This window comes from Poromitra crassiceps, assembly GCF_964638095.1.
Source record: "Poromitra crassiceps genome assembly, chromosome: 1".
Taxonomy (NCBI): Eukaryota; Metazoa; Chordata; class Actinopteri; order Beryciformes; family Melamphaidae; genus Poromitra; species Poromitra crassiceps.
Window position 1 is genome coordinate 96,458,134 of NC_139623.1, and position 19,382 is coordinate 96,477,515.

The following is a 19,382-nucleotide window of genomic DNA, read 5'->3' on the forward strand; positions in this document are numbered from 1 at the left end:
GAGAGTGTTAAATGTGAAATGGAGTGAAGAAAAGGGGAAACTTATTTCTCTTAAATTAAAGCACTTCATTTTAAGATGCACATTTTTCCAAAGCACTCTGTTGTATGTTATTTTTAAATGCATTATTTTACTTGAAATGAGAAAAGATCATTTATTTATTATAGTAGGCTAGTTATGTATAATTAATCCAGTTAAATATGAAAACTGTAAATAAGCATTATTGATGTTTATTTAGATTTAACAGTCAGTTGTTGACTACATACAGACATTGTACCATTAGGCTACTTCAATCATTGAGTTCAATGGCACTGAAATCATAGCGTAAGCTACGTTACAATGGTCCGGACCTTTGCTTGAGGACATTTTCTCTAACTGGACCTCTTTGAATTTTAATTGAGTGCCCCTGGTCTAGAGAAAGGGGGAAAGGCTCAGCTCTTCATTAAGGCCTGAAGGCTCCAAGGTCTCCAATGTGTGGCTCCAAAATGCTTCTCTACATAGACGTTTTTTTAATAATATCCCCACCCCTCGAGGAAATGGATATTCTTTCAATCCCCCATAATCTTAGGGTTGCTGGGGAGCCATGGTTGGCTTGGTTATAATGTCTGGCCATAGCATAATCAAGGTTTTTGGTGCGTATAGCAGTTTTATGTTCAGATATTCTGATTTTAAGTGGTCTTTTGGTCTGGCCTACATAAGCCAGTCCGCAAGGACATTTTAGAAGGTAAATGACATGAGTACTATTGCAATTGATAAAATAACGTATATTGAATTTCCTACCAGTATGGGGGTGGGTAAAGAATTTAGAGTTAGTAGAGTTACTATACTATACTAATAAGAGGTTGTCTTTGTGACTTACACAGTAAATTGTTCTGGACAAAGATTTAGCTGGATGAACTTGGAGTCAAATAAAAACAGAGAGAGGATCAAACATAAAACATAATGAGCCCTATCTTGGTAAAGCCGCTATCCCCTATTTGTGCTTGTGCACCTGTTTGCCTTAAGGCAGGGAAGATAGCAGTCCGCCCCACGCAACTGTCAATTAGTGGTCCCGAAAGAGAGCTAGCTAATACACAAGTATACAATCAGAGTAACTATACTCTTAAAAAAGTTTTAACAAATATAAAAAGAAAGAAATGTACAGCAAACTACCCACATAGCCAATACAGTAGAACCATTCTTGATCTTTACCCTTAACTATGTGTACAGGTTTGAGTGGACTTCAGCCATCTCTTCATTTGACCTTTAAACATGCTCAGCGTTGGAACTTCCCTAATAGAGGAGGGAATTGTGTTCCAGAGTTTGCCCCCCTTGACAGACAAAACCGTCTGGCCAAAGGTGGTGCGCCTGGATGGGATGACACAGTCGCCTCTGACTGGTGCACTTCTGGTGGTTCTGGATGTGGATCCAGATACAGGTCTCCGCTTGATGTACTCATTTAGCGGGGGAGGAGCAAGGCCATTTAGAACTTTGTAGATGGTGCAAGCATATTTAAAGGTAATGAAGTTGTTGAAGCTTAGGAAGTTGTGTTTAACCAGAATGTTACAGTAGTGATATGAACAAGGTTTTTTGTCAAATACTTTCAAGGCTCTCTTATAAAGTGACTCAAGTGGTTTGAGTGTGGAAGTACATGTGAGTGACCAGCTGGTCAAACAGTAATGCAAATTAGAGCCGTGCCAAAATCATCTGAGCCCCAAAATACCTGCGCAAACGGGATTTGGGTGGTCTTAACTACCAGAATTTTTCACAGGCGTGGCCAGGCAATGCTGGGCATTACGTCAATCAAAACCAATCAGATTCCCATCTCGCAATGGCTGTTTGCACGAGGCATGCAATATGCTGTAATTCTTTCCATGCGTAATAGAGTGTACTCACTTGTGCGAGGACAGAGAGAGCTTATTGACAGATCGTCTGTGGTGCCAACGACCCTCCGGCTTATGAAGGTAAATAGCCTATCTCCATTGTCCAACAAGTTTTCTCAATTAATTTCCCTCTTTGTGATGTGATAAAAGTTTCTCAGTGAGTTATAGTTGATTGCCTCACTGAATTATCTTCTAATACCCAATTTTAGCAGCATAATTTGATGTCTTGGCGTGGCAAGGCTGTGCGTAATGACATCCAAAAGGAATTCCACTTTCCACTGCGCTGCGCTGCACGGAGATTATGGTGCGCAACCCAGCGCAGCGAGGTATTTGCGCGTAAGAGGTCCTTTTCAAAGCTCTTAGCGCAAAGTAATTCTCAGTCAGCGCTGCTGACGATAGGGTAATGCCATCACATTTTATCGCTGAACCACCTACTTTGGCATGGGGCAGCCAATGTTCCGTTCCAAATTACAATTAAACGAGCGCAAACGCTAAATTAGCGCGTTTGGGAAGATAGGGTCCCAATACTTTAAAAGTGAGTTTGAAGGGACCCAAATATTTCACATCTTAATATTGTGACAGGTTTAGGTCTTAGTTGTTTTGTCTCTTAGTTATGTGTTATGTTACGAATGGTTACGACCCAGTCTAGGGTTGAGTTGCAACATAAAACTTGACAGGAATACAATAATACAATCAAAATAAACGGCTACAGCCATCACAGTTATGTGTATTGCTTTGTCCTAGATCATAAGAATAAAATATGCATTTGTAAACATAAAAACATGAAGCCCTGTCAGGTAGATATATTATAATGACTTTCCACACTATCAGTATACTTTGACACACGTACTGTACACAGAAACACCTACACACACACACACTGACACACACACACACACACACACACACACACACACACACACACACACACACACACACACACACACACACACACACACACACACACACACACACACAAACACTTTGGAAAAGTCACAAAAGTTCTTATTGTCCTCCCCGGGGTAATATTGAAAGATAAAAATGGGCAGAAAACTGGTTTGGCATCATGGTGAGTCAATACAGCCTTGAGGCAGGTCACATAGTTTGTCAGTTTCCTATATTAAAACACACACACACACACACACACACACACACACACACACACACACACGCACACACACACACAAGCTCAGAAGCTATCACAGAAGCTGTCTCAGTGTCAGAGCACCCTACACAGTTAGTGGTGTTGCAGACCAAACAGTGTTCTCAGCCTCCACTAGGGACCCATACAGGTTACCGTGAGTCAGTGAGTTACTTTATTTATATGAGGTGCTTTATATCTATATCTAAAACACTCTCAAACATATCAACACTGTTGAGTCAGTGAGTTACTGGATCCATGAGGTGCTTTATATCTATATCTAAAACACTCTAAAACATATCAACACTGTTGAAATACAGCTATTGGCAAAGTACCATGTGTCCCTGGGTCCATTGTATTGTTTGATGGTGTATTGTTAGATTAGATTTATTTCAAACATATTGTTCTTATTCGTGTGGATATCTGGCCAAATCTAGATCATTATTATCAGTATTTCCAGTGCAGCTGCAAATGGAGTTTGTATGCAATTTTTCATCATCACCATCAACAGTAAACATCGGGCTTTGGTGACAGTTTGAAAGAGCAAGTTCATAGAGGGAGTCATAGAGGGAGAGATCCATTGGAGAAGAGGCAACTATACCAATTTCTTTCCCTGACAGTGGCCTCAATATACCATAATGCAATGCACCCCCAGCTTGCATCTTTTGGGATCTGTTAAGGCCCAATTATACTCTACGTTAAAGACGGAGACGGACAGAGCCTTCTGTCCGTACTCTGCGTTCATTTTGTGCGTTTTCTGTCCGTCATCTGAAAGCTTACGGATACGCATGAAACGCAGGAAAACCACACACACACTCATGCATTTGACCCTCTACTGCCCACTGGTGAATGTATTGCTTAACATGATATAAACGTGAAAGACGCATGGAAGTATGTGGGCAGTGACAATTACACCGTTTGGAACGGACACATCTATTTACGTATGAAAAGTGTATAAATGAGCCATTAGCGGCCATTTCAGTGGCTTTTTGGTCATTCGAACAACCAGGTACGGCTCACCGTGTTCTCGACTCTCTTCATTCTTTCTGGAATGGAATCATTTACTATACCACGCTGTCAGTATTGCTCTCTAGTCTCTACCTACACATAGAGCACAGAGAGCCCCCTCCTCTCTCTAGTCTCTACCTACACATTAGGGATGCACCGATATGAAAATTTTGGCCGATGCCGATAACCGATATTAACATTGCCGTTATGGCCGATAACCGATATTTACCGATGTCGATATGATCTGTATAAAACCACATTTTTATGATCATCACATTTTGTACATACTGAAAAACACATGTTAACACTGAATTTGAAAAAGTTATGCATTTCTTTATTTGCAAAGCCTTTGGAAAAGCCCATACATCATAGATTTACTGCATTATTTCATATCAATGTGAAGAATTTGGCTGATAATGATAACCGATATTAACATTGCAACATCTGACCGATACCGATATGACCGATATGTTAAAAAATGACCAACATCGGCCGATACCGATATGATTGCCGATATATCGTGCATCCCTACTACACATAGAGCACAGAGAGCCCCCTCCTCTCTCTAGTCTCTACCTACACATGCTGTAGAGCACAGAGAGCCCCCTCCTCTCTCTAGTCTCTACCTACACATACTGTAGAGCGCAGAGAGCCCCCTCCTCTCTCTAGTCTCTACCTACACATGCTGTAGAGCACAGAGAGCCCCCTCCTCTCTCTAGTCTCTACCTACACATGCTGTAGAGCACAGAGAGCCCCCTCCTCTCTCTAGTCTCTACCTACACATACTCTAGAGCACAGAGAGCCCCCTCCTCTCTCTAGTCTCTACCTACACATACTGTAGAGCGCAGAGAGCCCCCTCCTCTCTCTAGTCTCTACCTACACATGCTGTAGAGCACAGAGAGCCCCCTCCTCTCTCTAGTCTCTACCTACACATACTGTAGAGCGCAGAGAGCCCCCTCCTCTCTCTAGTCTCTACCTACACATGCTGTAGAGCACAGAGAGCCCCCTCCTCTCTCTAGTCTCTACCTACACATGCTGTAGAGCGCAGAGAGCCCCCTCCTCTCTCTAGTCTCTACCTGCACATACTGTAGAGCACAGAGAGCCCCCTCCTCTCTCTAGTCTCTACCTACACATACTGTAGAGCGCAGAGAGCCCCCTCCTCTCTCTAGTCTCTACCTACACATACTGTAGAGCGCAGAGAGCCCCCTCCTCTCTCTAGTCTCTACCTACACATACTGTAGAGCGCAGAGAGCCCCCTCCTCTCTCTAGTCTCTACCTACACATGCTGTAGAGCGCAGTGAGCCCCCTCCTCTCTCTAGTCTCTACCTGCACATACTGTAGAGCACAGAGAGCCCCCTCCTCTCTCTAGTCTCTACCTACACATACTGTAGAGCACAGAGAGCCCCCTCCTCTCTCTAGTCTCTACCTGCACATACTGTAGAGCACAGAGAGCCCCCTCCTCTCTCTAGTCTCTACCTACACATACTGTAGAGCGCAGAGAGCCTCCTCCTCGCTCTAGTCTCTACCTACACATACTGTAGAGCGCAGAGAGCCCCCTCCTCTCTCTAGTCTCTACCTGCACATAGAGTGCAGAGAGCCCCCTCCTCTCTCTAGTCTCTACCTACACATAGAGCACAGAGAGCCCCCTCCTCTCTCTAGTCTCTACCTACACATGCTGTAGAGCACAGAGAGCCCCCTCCTCTCTCTAGTCTCTACCTACACATGCTGTAGAGCGCAGAGAGCCCCCTCCTCTCAAGCTGTCCAAAGTCGACTGTCGAACTGTCGAAAATCACTGAAGTAGAACCAGAAGAAGACTGCAGTTTGCGGGAAAGTGTTGTTTTCAGTTGTCAGTTATTTTCCTTTCAGCCTCTTACTGACAATATCCCATCATTATCACACACACTGAGGCATTGGACAGCCTTATAGTGCTCGCTAAACACGTGTTGCATAACAACAATCTCATATATTATATTCTTCACAAGTAGCCATATAGGGAATTGCTTGTGTCGCAGAGCCAAGGAGAGTGTTTGAAGTGGACGGGCTGTTATTACAGAGGAGTCATCAGTGGCGATGACTGAATGGATGCAAAGAATCATCACTCCCTTTGTGAAAAGATGACATGACAAGTGTGAGCTTCGTGCATCCTCTTTCCCTCAATGATGAAACCGTTATGGAAGCTATTTGCTGCTCAGAGAAAAAAAGATTGCCTGCAGTACATAACCTGATTAGGCTTTGTCTGTAAAAGGTTCGGAGTATAGTGTTCTCATATTTATATGATGGTATATTATGCTTCGAGACTTTGAATGTATAAGTGGTGTGTTAATGTTTCGTCTTCAGTCACATATCTTGTCAGCACTCCTGTATAAGTGAGACCTTGTTGCCTTTTGCCTTGAACCTTGTCTCTGTTGTAATATCTCAGCACTGACTAGACAAGTTCAAATTCCTTGTCTGTACTGATTGTACTTGCCAACTGATTGTGATTCTGATTAGAAACATTGTTATAAACAGAGACATTTTACTTGTATGCACACCAGTGTTTGTGAGGATGTGAATGTGAGGATCACTAGACCGACAGATGGCCTTAATAGGGGAAAAAACTGCATTCTCTGTTTCACACTCACAGCACAGGACTTCCTTCTCTCTGTGTCCCTGTCCCTCCCTCCCTCCCTCTCTCTCACCTCCTCTGCCTCTCTCCCCTCTCTCTCTCATACTCACATCACATGTCAGAAGATCTCTCACTCTCTCTCTCCCCTCTCTCTCTCATACTCACATCACATGTCAGAAGATCTCTCACTCTCTCTCTCCCCTCTCTCTCTCATACTCACATCACATGTCAGAAGATCTCTCACTCTCTCTCTCCCCTCTCTCTCTCATACTCACATCACATGTCAGAAGATCTCTCACTCTCTCTCTCACCTCCTCTGCCTCTCTCCCCTCTCTCTCTCATACTCACATCACATGTCAGAAGATCTCTCACTCTCTCTCTCTCACACTCACTCACTCACTCACTCACTCACTCACAGGCTTACTGACACACCATTGTGCCTCTTCTCACAAAGAGAAGAAATGTGCACCACAGGCAAGCAATGTGTGTGCTACACTGATACAAAGCACTTTCTGTCCAACTAATCAATATATATCTTTTAGCTGGACAAAAAATATGAGTACATAAATTGGGATTTGATTTATTTTTATTTTTTTCTTAGCACACTTACGCCTATGCTGTACAGGTGACTGTGAGATACAGAATACAGTTTTGCAGCTATGAAAACTGCACTTGTCTCTTGTGTTAGTTTTCCTCAAATTAATTAATCTGACGTTAAAGAAAAAGATAAAAGCCTGTATTTCGAACTGTAATGCGCTGTAATGTGATTTTAATAGAAAGTGTTATTTAACATTTCTTGACACCAGCATCTGCAGTTTGTTCAGGCTGCACTGTCGGCCATAGTGCAAAGTGTTCTATTCATGTTAGTGTGTAACACAGCTATTCCTGTAATTTATATTCTGACTGCCGAGGGGATTTTTGTCCACGTGGCCCAGATACAGTATGAGGATGGCACAGTTTTGCCAGGTGCTCAGGGCACAGCAGCAGTTTCCTTGTTTTTCTTCCAGCCTGAACCTTTGAACACTTAAATATTTAAAGCACTTCTGAAAGTTTGATGCGTCTGTGGATGGCAGTGACTGTAAGGAAGTGGACTAAGAGGGAATTGTTGCTGGGTAGGATGCATGTTACTATAGGTCTGCAATGGATAGAAATCTTATGGTTATGTATATAATCCCACTTTTATGAATAATATGAGTGAGATGGCTCACTTTATGGGGAGCAGACCTCTACGACCCTACAGAAGCACTATATTTAATTCTACACCAATATCCTTTATGTTGAGATCGGAGAGAAAATTCAATTTGTCACTTTCCGCCGCTAGGGGCACTATAGCACCATCCCTTATAAAGCGAGCGGCGGGGTGTCAAACGCCATTCGCAATGAGACTTCTTCTGGCCAACTCTGGCAAGAAGAGTTGTCTGGTGGGTCATCTCACTCATATTATTCATAAAACCGGGGTTATATACATAACAACTAGCGTTCGGCACAGTCGCTAAAACTGCTGTTAAGCTAGCTGGCGACAGAGAGCTGATGTGCTCCTTCGTGGGTGAGAAGAAGTTTGAGAATGGCATTTGACACGCCTTCATAAGGGACGGTGCTAGTGTCCCTAGCGGTGGAAAGTGAAAAATGTCACGTTCTCCGAGCCCAACATAAAGGATATTGGTCTGCAGAGGTCTGCTCACCATAAAGTTAGTCAACTCACGATTATTAGAAATAAACACATTTTAGTATGACCGAGCAATCAAAGACAATAAAATAGCTATTTTGAATGTGCATTGCAACCAACCAGTATTTTTTCATTTGCAACCAAAATGCAATCTACCTTTACATAATCCATTTGGCTACATGCGGGTCATGCTGATATGTTACTCTGTGTATCTTTGAAGAGGCTGCTTATCACTGTGTTAGGATGACGTCATCATTCCTACTTTGATGTCGTCATTCCTACTATGATGTCATCGATCACTGATGATGTCATGATTCATAAGTGTCTTTCATGCCTTTCGCTGGTGATGTCATAACACAGGTGATGTCATATTCGGATCTATAAAGGCCCGTTCCTGCAGGCCCTCAGTAGTGGTTCATAAACTTATATCACGTCAATCTCTGCAACTGTTCCCAACCTCGAACAGTGCAGACCTAGCTATCAAGTTCCACAGCGTCCCTACTCTTCGAGACTTCAGTTACCGAGAGTGTCTTGGCCATCAACTACCCGCGAATAGATCCACATGTCTAACACCAACAGCAAGGATAACACCGATCCTGACAGTATGAACCACTCAGAAATGGATTTAGCGGGCAAATTTCTCCCCCCAATCAAGGAGGAAGACCCTGAGACGCCAATTTTCCCGCCGGCCGCTTCAGGTGACCCACCAGGCAAATCAACGAGGGGTCTTCTCACCTTGGAGACCTTGCTGGCAGCGATGTCATCGTGGCAGTCCCTACAAACACAGACCGCAGGCCTTGTTTCCGGCATGGGTGTGCTACTCACGGAGACACAACGGCAGCAAATGCTCCTCGCAGGCCATTTTCAGGACCTACTCGACAGACAGGAAGAAGCAAACAAGGCCCACCTGGCCCTGGCCTCCGAGACCGCTGATCAGCACGCCCTCTTGATGAGCCGGTTAGATCATCTCAGCGGGCTAAGCCCCCAGGGCGTCACCCCGCAGCCTTCTGCCCCTCCTGCCCCAGCTTCCGAGGGCACTGTCGTTTGGGAGGTTTCCAGACCTGCTACCCCCCCAGCTACGGCGGCCGTTGCTTCTAGCCCTGCCTCTCGGCCGCCTCCAGCTCCTAAGCTTATACTCTGGGGGGGGAGTTCACGTCATCCCAGAGCAGGGGCAGCCACATTTGAGTCCCAGCAGCCATCTGTACCGTGATCTGACCGGCAGGGTTCACATCACACCAGGGGAGAGGCAGCGCCGTTTGGACACCCGGAGCTGCCTGTACTGTGGTCGAGCCGGGCATTACCTCTCCTCCTGCTCCCGGCATCCAGTAAGTGGTCCCACCGCTCGCCGGCCCGTGGGACTCTCAGTGGATCAGGCCTCTACGTGTCCAGCCCCGAAATCTGTACGGTTGGGCAGCGTTCACGTGACCCAGGAGTGGCGGTGCGTCTCCAAGAGGGTTGAGGAGTTGGAGAAGACTGTCGATCGTCTCATTGAGAAGTTCAATCACTGCCTACAGATCAGCTCCGTCCCCCCGCAGGGGGCCTCCGAGTCTGCTGGCCCTGAGGCACAACCTGTGGAGCTTCCCCTCGCCGAGTCTGAACCCGTACCTCAGCAACAGCCAATTCCTGTCCTTGACCCACACGTAGGTTCCAGCTTCATGCTGGGAGGTCCCTGTAGTGTCGTCAGCCCTCGGTCAGGAGCAAAGAAGAGGCGTCCAAAGAAGGAGACGGTGGGTGTCCTGCCCAAACTACAGGTCCGGAGGGCAGGCCTCGCTGAGTCAGATCCCCCTGTGGCTCTGCCTTCGGAGACGGCGGCATTTGACCCTTTTGATGGTCTCCAGCCTCCCATGTTTGGATCGTGCCCCGGGGGATGGCCGACTCCAGAGGATCCACCGGAGCCGGTAGAAGTTCTGTCTACGTATCGGTCTATCTATGGCTTCGATATCCAGTATTAGGGAGGAGCACCTCCACAGTCCTACACCCCCTTTGGGGTCTGACCACCTGCATCTAACCACCTGCTGAAGAGCACCTCACTCTCCTACACCCCCTTTGGGGTCTAACCACCTGCATCTAACCACCTGCTGAAGAGCACCTCCACTGTCTGGTCCCCCCTTTGGGGGTCTGGCCACCTGCGTCTGACCTCCTGCTGAGGAGCCCCTCCACCAGAACCTGCAGATTTTCTGTTCTCCAGATGCCATCCTTGATGGCCTTATTGGACGCCAGGTGGCGTCCGCTGAGGGGAGGGTACTGTTAGGATGACGTCATCATTCCTACTTTGATGTCATCATTCCTACTATGATGTCATCGATCACTGATGATGTCATGATTCATAAGTGTCTTTCATGCCTTTCGCTGGTGATGTCATAACACAGGTGATGTCATATTCGGATCTATAAAGGCCCGTTCCTGCAGGCCCTCAGTAGTGGTTCATAAACTTATATCACGTCAATCTCTGCAACCGTTCCCAACCTCGAACAGTGCAGACCTAGCTATCAAGTTCCACAGCGTCCCTACTCTTCGAGACTTCAGTTACCGAGAGTGTCTTGGCCATCAACTACCCGCGAATAGATCCACATGTCTAACACCAACAGCAAGGATAACACCGATCCTGACACACTGTGCATATCCTGAAGCTTGGATTGCACAGTGGGGCGCGGAAGTGGAGGTCTGACTTGGTGAATATGTTGAATATAAATGATGGCAAACAGCAGAGTGAGACTATATAACGAGGCTGAGTGGGATGAGGCTGAGTCCTGAATCGCATGCTTATTGCTGAAGTACAGCGGTGTGTCTATAAAATGCCTGCACAGCATCTTTCCAAGCAAACAATCAAAATAATCAACTGCAGTGTCCCATTGAAATTAATTTAGGTGAACATGTGCGGGTGATGGGCTCGCAGCAGTAATATCTTGGTTGTAGGCGGTGATGTCAAGTCTGTGTCGGATTAACATTTGATGTTTCAGACATTTAGCTGATGCTGTTATCACACCAACTTACTGTACAACCAATGAGCCTGTAGGGATTCTGTGCTTTGCTCAAGAACATTGTTTTGCTAATCAAGTAGATGAAGATTCTTAGGATGACAGTCTCTGAAGGACATTTTTGGAATTACATAACAGCCATGGTGAGAGCTGCTACATGGTGGGCTATGCCCACCGCTGTGTGACACAGATGTAATGTTTTAGTGAACAGATAAAAATACCGGTACATGGAATCTGAAAGTTTCATTCGGATTGTCCAAATCCTAAATCTGATACATATCTATCCATGGCCATGCAGCCGTAGTCTGAACGGTCACATCAGAATTCATGTGGTTTTTATGTCACTCTCCATGGAACAAATCTTTGTCATCATAAAAGATGGCGGACTCAAGCAGCCAGAGAGAGTGAAACTTCTGTCTTTCATGATAGACTGCCCAGACATGACGTATTTTGCTGTTGTTCATTTGCACATACATCACTTCAGCATAGAGATCCATTGAAACTGATATCAGATGTGAGTTACAAAATCAGTGTGACAGAAAAACAAATCTGAGCAAAATAATAATAATAATTGAGCAATAAAGCCTGCAATGTGTAGTTATCGAGACATGACGTGTTGGATTTTTTGTAGGCTCAAGCACGATGATAGATGTATTAAAGCAAGCTTATAAAGATTTATAAACAGCAAAGATGGGGAATGGTAAAAGTGTCAATGAAAACCAGCGCCATCTGGTCACAGCAATAGGTACTTGAGGGTACAGGACAGAAGAGGTGAAGAGGAACACAGCTAATAAAGAGGCTTAAAAGTGGACATCAACCATTTCATGTTGGGTTGAAAGTAGGGATGTTCATCAATTATCGAAAATCGATAATTGATCGTTAAGGATTGGAATCGATCCTGTGGCATTTGGATCGATTTTTTAATTATTAAAAAAAAAAAAAATTGGACTAGGTTTGGGTGGAATTCGTTCCTCCTCGCCCCACTCCATTGCACAGCCGACTAACGTGAGGTGGAGCTTCATATAGTCTCTAGTTTTCTGGCTGGGCACGGGCCTTTGTGCCAACAAAACTGTTTTAAACATGGGAAATTCACACCGGCATGCGGCATGGGACAGCAGTGTTGGAGAGGAGACACATTGAAATAAAGAGTTCATTGAGGAGAACACGTTGTCTTACGTATTTTCTGCCATAGGCATTCATTTTGTAAAAAAAAAAAAAAAAAAAATTGAAAATATTGAAAATTTTCTAAGTATTAATATGATCGATAATCGATAATTGATCGTTAATTTTCACCGATTATCGATTTTGGAAAACTTTCAAAATGAACATCCCTAGTTGAAAGTGGTCGGCAGGACCCTAGGCTGGGTTGCTTAATTGTATTGCAGCAGCTAGTTGTTGGATAGCTTCATCACATACATGCATCCTCAGCAGGGCCATGATTACACATGAACGCATACTGTATGAATTATACATCTTTCTTTTGTTTTGTTTTGTTTTGTTTTGTTTTGTTTTGTTTTGTTTTGTTTTGTTTTGTTTTGTTTTGCTATTTAGTAAGACAATAAATATTATTAGTGAGCTGGGACCGGTTGCCCAAAACACTCCTTAAGGTTAAATGTTTTTAAGGAAACATTAAGGAGAAGACTTAATGGTGTTTTGTGCAACCAGCCCCTTAACTCATTCCCCGCCAGAGTTTCAAAGGAAAAGTCACCAGCCACCGCCAGGGTTTCCGTTTCTGATCATTTTCACTAATTTTCCAAGACCCACAGAATATTTTCTTCTATGACTATGTAAACACTGAATATCCCCCTACTTACATAGGCAAAAAAAAGTTAGATTCTACCTTCATCCGTTCTTTAGTTATTGACACTTGAATGTACAGTAGGTAGTGTTCACACAGGACCGTGTAGGATGGAGGAAACTTGTGGTCGCCTGCTCTGATGAGTGTTCACTGAAAACGTCCATCTGAGAAAAATGTATTTTTGTAAATTAAGTCATCTCCACGGGTCCTGAACCGAATAAAAGTATCTGATGGTGGATACTGGCCGGTGTTACACTCAACTATACAACCCATAATGATTTGGTTTTCCCTTCCGGTCAAACATGCCCGTGGGCACAGCTTTTACCGTAACACCAGTGCGACAAAGATATTCACCCCGCTGTTGAGAGAGGGGAGCCGGGTCGTGCGTTCATTTTGCACGGGGGTGACTGGTTGTCTGTGCATGGAGGTCAGGAGCAAATCTACCCGCTGAAATGTACATGGTGTGAGAGTTTAGGAACTGGATTACTAATTCCTGAGGACAAGTGACTTGTGGACGTGTTGTCAGCGCTTGCAGCGTGGTGAAAAGACAATCCTTGAGTGACAGGCTGCCCCCCCGCTGTAAGTCCGTGGCTCGCTAAAAGCTGCCGGAGCACTTTGAGCAGTGCCTGGAGCTGTTTTATGGAGCTTTTCTGACAGGAGATTGTTGCTTTTCTCTGCTTCCTGGTTTTGTTAGACAATCGTGGTCATTCCTGTACAACGTTAGACATGCTGTAATGTTTCACAAGGTGAGTAAGACAGCCATCTATCACATAACGGTGAAAACACCTATTGACGTCCCATGACGGCAATGGCGGGGAAGCATTGTCTCTTAAATAACGTTAATGGACGCCAATGGCGGGGAATGAGTTAACTGTAGCATTGTGTGACCTTTTTTGTGTGTAAAATTATAAATTGTCAGTTTGAAGGTATGTGTTCAGAATCTGCCAAGGAAGCGGCACTGCAGTTTTATTCTAGGGTAGAGTTTAATTCAGTAGGAACATCTCCTAAGCCTTCTTTCCTTCTCCCTTCAGTTATCCAGCTGTGTGTGAGTTCCTCCAGAGCAATAACTTATTATCAGTCATCCGAGCACACGAAGCACAAGATGCTGGGTATGTATCCTCTATAGCACCCACCCACCCACCCACCCACTCACTCACTCACTCACTCACTCACGCACTCATAAACACACACACATGCATGCATGCACGCACGCACACACGCACGCACACACACACACACACACACACACACACACACACACACACACACACACACACACACTCACACACACACTCAAGTTGCCATAACTCTAACTGCAACATATTGGAATACGTATAAGAACATGTGGTCCCTTTCTTCTGTCTGTACCTCCACCTGACCTCCCTGAAGCTACCGGATGTACCGTAAGAGTCAAACCACCGGATTCCCCTCCCTCATCACCATCTTCTCTGCACCAAACTACCTGGATGTTTACAACAACAAAGGTCAGACAATCGCTGTGTTCATTTTACACCTGTCTTCGTCTCAGGTTGTAGTTTTCACTGCAGTTCAGTAAGAATATTACCTGTGTCTGTTTGCATCATGTTTCTGTGCGTATCATATACTATAGGACAGTAATTCTCAACCATTTTCATATCGATGAGCCCTAGTTTTGTCCCAATTACTTTATTTACTTTATTGCATTTAGCAGACGCTTTTATCCAAAGCGACTTACAACATATTACAGCATGGCACAATTAGCGCCACAAACCCCCATTTGATTGAGATTTTGCCTCTCAATCCCAAATCGGAGAATATTTTAATTGTTAGATATGATTTTGTTCAGAATTCCATGGCTATCTGTATTGTGAGATAACAGTGGAACTCAAAATAGTACATTCTCTAACTTCTTGTAAATGAAATAATGCTGAAGTTTAACAACAGATCAGTTCGCTGGGGACCCCGTGGAGTCAGCTCAAGGACCCCTGGTGGTCCTCGGACCTCAGAGAGTCAGCCAGAGTCCGTTTATTTGCCATTTGCAGTAGAAACTACATTGGAATTGAAGTGCAAGGAGCTTAAACACATAAAACATACATAACAAATCACACTGACAAAGTATAAAAACGTGTACAGTAGAACCACTGAGCGTGCACTCGTAATCGGGCCCGGATTAATGTGCCCCCTTCCTTCCACTTTACACAGATTTACTTACTGTATTGCTATAGTACAGTATAAGCTCAACAGACACACTACAGAAAAGTGTAAGACACAATAATGTCTACGAACTAAAACAAAATAGGTTATTTTATACAGTGAGGTCATGTTTCGAAAAATGGTCTCACTACAATGAAATGGATACTATGGGGACTAACATCATCAGAGATGAATACATTTGGACTCGTTGAATCCACAAGAGTCTCAGCTTTCCAGTAATACCAAATGTATGCAATTCCAAGACTATTTAGGGACCCCCAGTATGCAGAAATAATCAAATAGAATTGGCGAAAATGTATACTGCATGCAAAACAAAACAAAAAAAAGCATGGGATTAGCATAAGTGGGCATGTCTCTAGAGGGCAGACTCGTGGGTACCCATAGAACCCATTCTCATTCAGATATGAGATGAGAGGTCAAGGGACCACTTTGAAAATGGCCATGTCAGTTCTTCCCAAAACATTTCCTGAACTGGAGCGCTATATTTAGCACTAGCATGACATGGCAGGTACTAAAGGATGCCCTAGGGTTTCTAGTTTCATATAGGGTACCAGTACCTTCACCCTATCTTTAAAAATGAGCCCGCTACAGCCTCTGAAAGAGCCTCCCCCCCATCAAGGCAATTGGATCCCTTAGCCTATATACCATTGGTGCCAAACTGTAGTGGTCCGCGCAGCTCTGCCTGGTGGTCTGCCAGAGATTTTTTAAAAAATTTTATGAGGAGTAACCGGATTGTGCCGATTTTTGGAAATATCACGGTATTTGGGAAATGTCCAAATGTTTTACATTTTCTTTCAGAGGCTGCAGCAGGCTCAGTCCTAAAGCCAGAGTGAAGTTTCTGGTATCATATGAAACAAAAAGACCCAAGGAATCGATTTGTACAGTACCAACCATGTCATGCTAGCTTGTCAGGAACATAGCTAAATAACACTCCAAATTTTGGCTAAATTTTGGCGAGGGAAAAAAAACATTTTCAAAGGGGTCCTCTTTTTCACAGCCTAATGTTGGCAGTTGTATGTGAGTGTGTGTGTGTGTCCATTTTGAACCAGCTAGTAGCCTTATACTGTTATTTAGCCTTTCTGCTGCTATTGCATGAATCAGAAAATTGTATTTTATTGGGGGGGTATACGCAGTGGAAGTGGTCCCTGGGAAATTTGGTTTGGTACGTAGTGGTACTTGGTCGGAAAAGTTTGGGAACCCCTGCCTTATACCACTCCGCCTGGTGGACCACCGGAGATTTGCAGTTTTATTTTATTTTTTATTTTTTCCCCAGACAACAGCTTTTACATTTACACATTAACCCTGAGGAGTAGCCGGATTCGGCAGATTTTTTGAAATATCGTGATATTTGGGAAATATCACAATTTTCAGAGGCTGCAGCTCAGTTTTAAAGACAAACTGACGTTTCTGGTATCATATGAAACTAGAAGACCTAAGGAATCGATTTTTACAAACCATGTCATGCTGTCATGTCGGGAAGGTAGCTAAATAACACAACAAAGTTAGGCTAAATTTTGGCGAGGGGAAAAAACATTTTCAAAGGGGTCCTCTTTTTCACAGCCTAATGTTGGCAGGTGTGTGTCCGTGTGTGTGTGTGTGTGTGTGTGTGTGCGTGTGCGTGCGCGTGTGTGTCCGTTTTGAACCAGCTAGTAGCCTTATATTGTCATTTAGCCTTTCTGCTGCTATTGCATGCTTAAATCAGCAAATTGTATTTAATGGGGATTGGGGTTGGTTGGTATACGCAGTGGAAGTGTTCCCTGGGAAAGTTAGTTTGGTACGTAGTGGTACTTGGACGGAAACGTTTGGGAGCCAACCCCTGCCTTATATGGATAATCCGGCCCAGCTCCGTAATGTTTTTACACATTACGGAAATGGGCCTGAATTATATTCAGTTATGGGGAAAGAATTGGGATCAACTTATTTGACCTGGGTGATTCATTTAGTTTGGCTGTTTATGTTTGGCTGTTCCATAATATACTCTCAGTCACCACTACTGTGTACAAAAACCCTGTTTATTTATGATTATTAATCATTCCTACACTGAGTCATATTGCCCTGGTTTACAGGCCTTGAGTTACTGTTAGAGCCAATGTTAGAATGAGAAAACTAGTGACTAGGGATGCACTTTTTTCACTTCCGATCCGATTCCGATACCTGAATTTGGATATCTGCCGATACCGATATTATGCCGATACCAATATTTTTCTTGAATATACAGTATAGGCAAAGATTTGGCCAATTAAAGATTTTTTTTTTTTTAATATACCTTGCAAAAAGCAGACAAAATTAAGAAAATATACAAGGCAAAGAAGGATACTATTATACATGTGCCGCCCGCGCTGGAATTGCAAAAAAAAAAAAAATCCCCAATTCCGATCCGATCCGTGAATTAGTGCCATATCGGCACCCGATACCGATATTGGATCGGATCGGCCCCATCCCTACTAGTGACCTACTGTAAGTAACTTACAATGGAGATGTGCACCAATTCCAGTATCTCTGTAACAGCTGCATCTCGACCTTTTAACAGACAACAGTGTCTAGGTTTTATTGGAAACTGTGTGACAAACAGAAGCAGTCATTTACTGTATGCAAAAACAGCTTGATGATGACATTGTGGAAGAATGGCAATAATCATGTAAGCCAATGGCTATAATCACAAACCGGCACAACAGTAGTGGGGCTTTTGGCATTTCAGAATGCACAACAGGATACAGACAACATAACTCTGGGCTCCTTTGTCTTCTCTAATAAACTGGTTTCAGCCGAACAAGCCGCAGTGTAAGTGTTAATGTAACTGCACTCCACTTGTAAACGGGAAAGCGAATGCATCAGGGAGGCTCCGCTTGTTTGTGCTCTCAGATCTGTGTCTTGGTTGCCATGGGCTATGGTAGAAGGGGAGCGTGGGAGGGACTGTCGGCATCGCTGACTCTCCGTGTGGCTTATCTCTCTTGATGTAACAGTGTCAGCAATGCTTGGCCTCAGTTGGGCCATCTAGTGGCTCACTGTCTCATTCTCTGCTCGGTTGTATCTCACACATACTGCGCACACACTCAAGGAGCTACATAATACACACATACACACATAATACTAAAATACCAAACTGAACACGACTGAAGATTAATTATTTTTGTGAGAGCTACAAAATAATGTAGAAAGAAACCTGGACTTTCTACTGGAGGATATGGGCACCAGACACCTACAGTACATGTAGGGTAACCAATAGGTTACCCTAACCCTAACCCTAACCCTAACCAATAGGTATTACAATAACAAAAGTGTGCACAATCTGCGTTTAAAATGAATCTGTTGGTTGTAAAACTTGTACATAAGATTCTGTTCAAATAGTTGCTTTTGACTGTGTTTGAATACGGTGGTCCTCAGTGTGGTCCATAATTGTTTTGAATCCATCCCCATTACCTGTGATGTGTAGTGACAGTATGGTTATGAGAATTAAGTGCATACTGTCAGCTTTGATTTTGCGGAACGGTATATTCAGCCATTTCAGATGCACAGTGAGATCTTTTTGGTTTTGGTTACAATAAGATTATACTCAATCAATCAAGCAATCAATCAATCAGTCACTTTTGTATGTATTAAAATCACACGTATTTAAGCAATAAGTCACATTGTATTTGTGGATTCAGTGTGGTCAAACCCCAGCTAGCTATGAAGCTCTGTACCTGCTTCTTTGATTCTTGGATCATAATAAGCTCATTGTATGTTAGTATTCACCTTATTCACCACGCCCACTTTTTCTCTCTTCCGCGTTTGACGCAACGTATTTGTTCTTCCGGTTCAGCGCTAGTTGGCGGCCATTTTCAAAATAAAACGTCAGTATGAATGACGTTTGGCAACATTCAGAATTAAGCGACACTGCGGCCAACTTCAGTTACATGTTCATAACGTTGCTGCTGCGAGGAGCCGATGGCTGTACCCGGTCGGCATTTAATGTTAGTTACAAAAGCACGTCGACAGTGTTTTCTCACTGCCAGTAGCCTAACTACAGTAGGGTTTGACAGATAGCTAGTCCGACCGGTGTCAGCCGGTGTCCGGTGTCTGTGTTGTCTGTGTCAGCACAGTCAGCGCTCCCGGTCCTCGCTGCTCGTTAAAGATTTCCAATAGGCGTTATTC

At 44.0% G+C, this 19,382-nt stretch overlaps 1 protein-coding gene across 2 annotated transcripts in view; it reads left to right on the forward strand.

Moving 5' to 3' along the window:
* Positions 1-19,382, forward strand: part of LOC310782512 (protein phosphatase 3 catalytic subunit alpha-like) — a gene marked incomplete at both ends in the record, with an annotated part of 60,744 nt that overhangs the window by 35,758 nt on the left and 5,604 nt on the right. For both annotated transcript variants that reach the window (XM_083643187.1, XM_083643188.1), the window contains 2 exons: positions 14,087-14,164; positions 14,445-14,539. In XM_083643187.1, the coding sequence (XP_083499313.1) occupies positions 14,087-14,164; positions 14,445-14,539 (173 nt within the window). The remainder of the gene's footprint in view (positions 1-14,086; positions 14,165-14,444; positions 14,540-19,382) is intronic.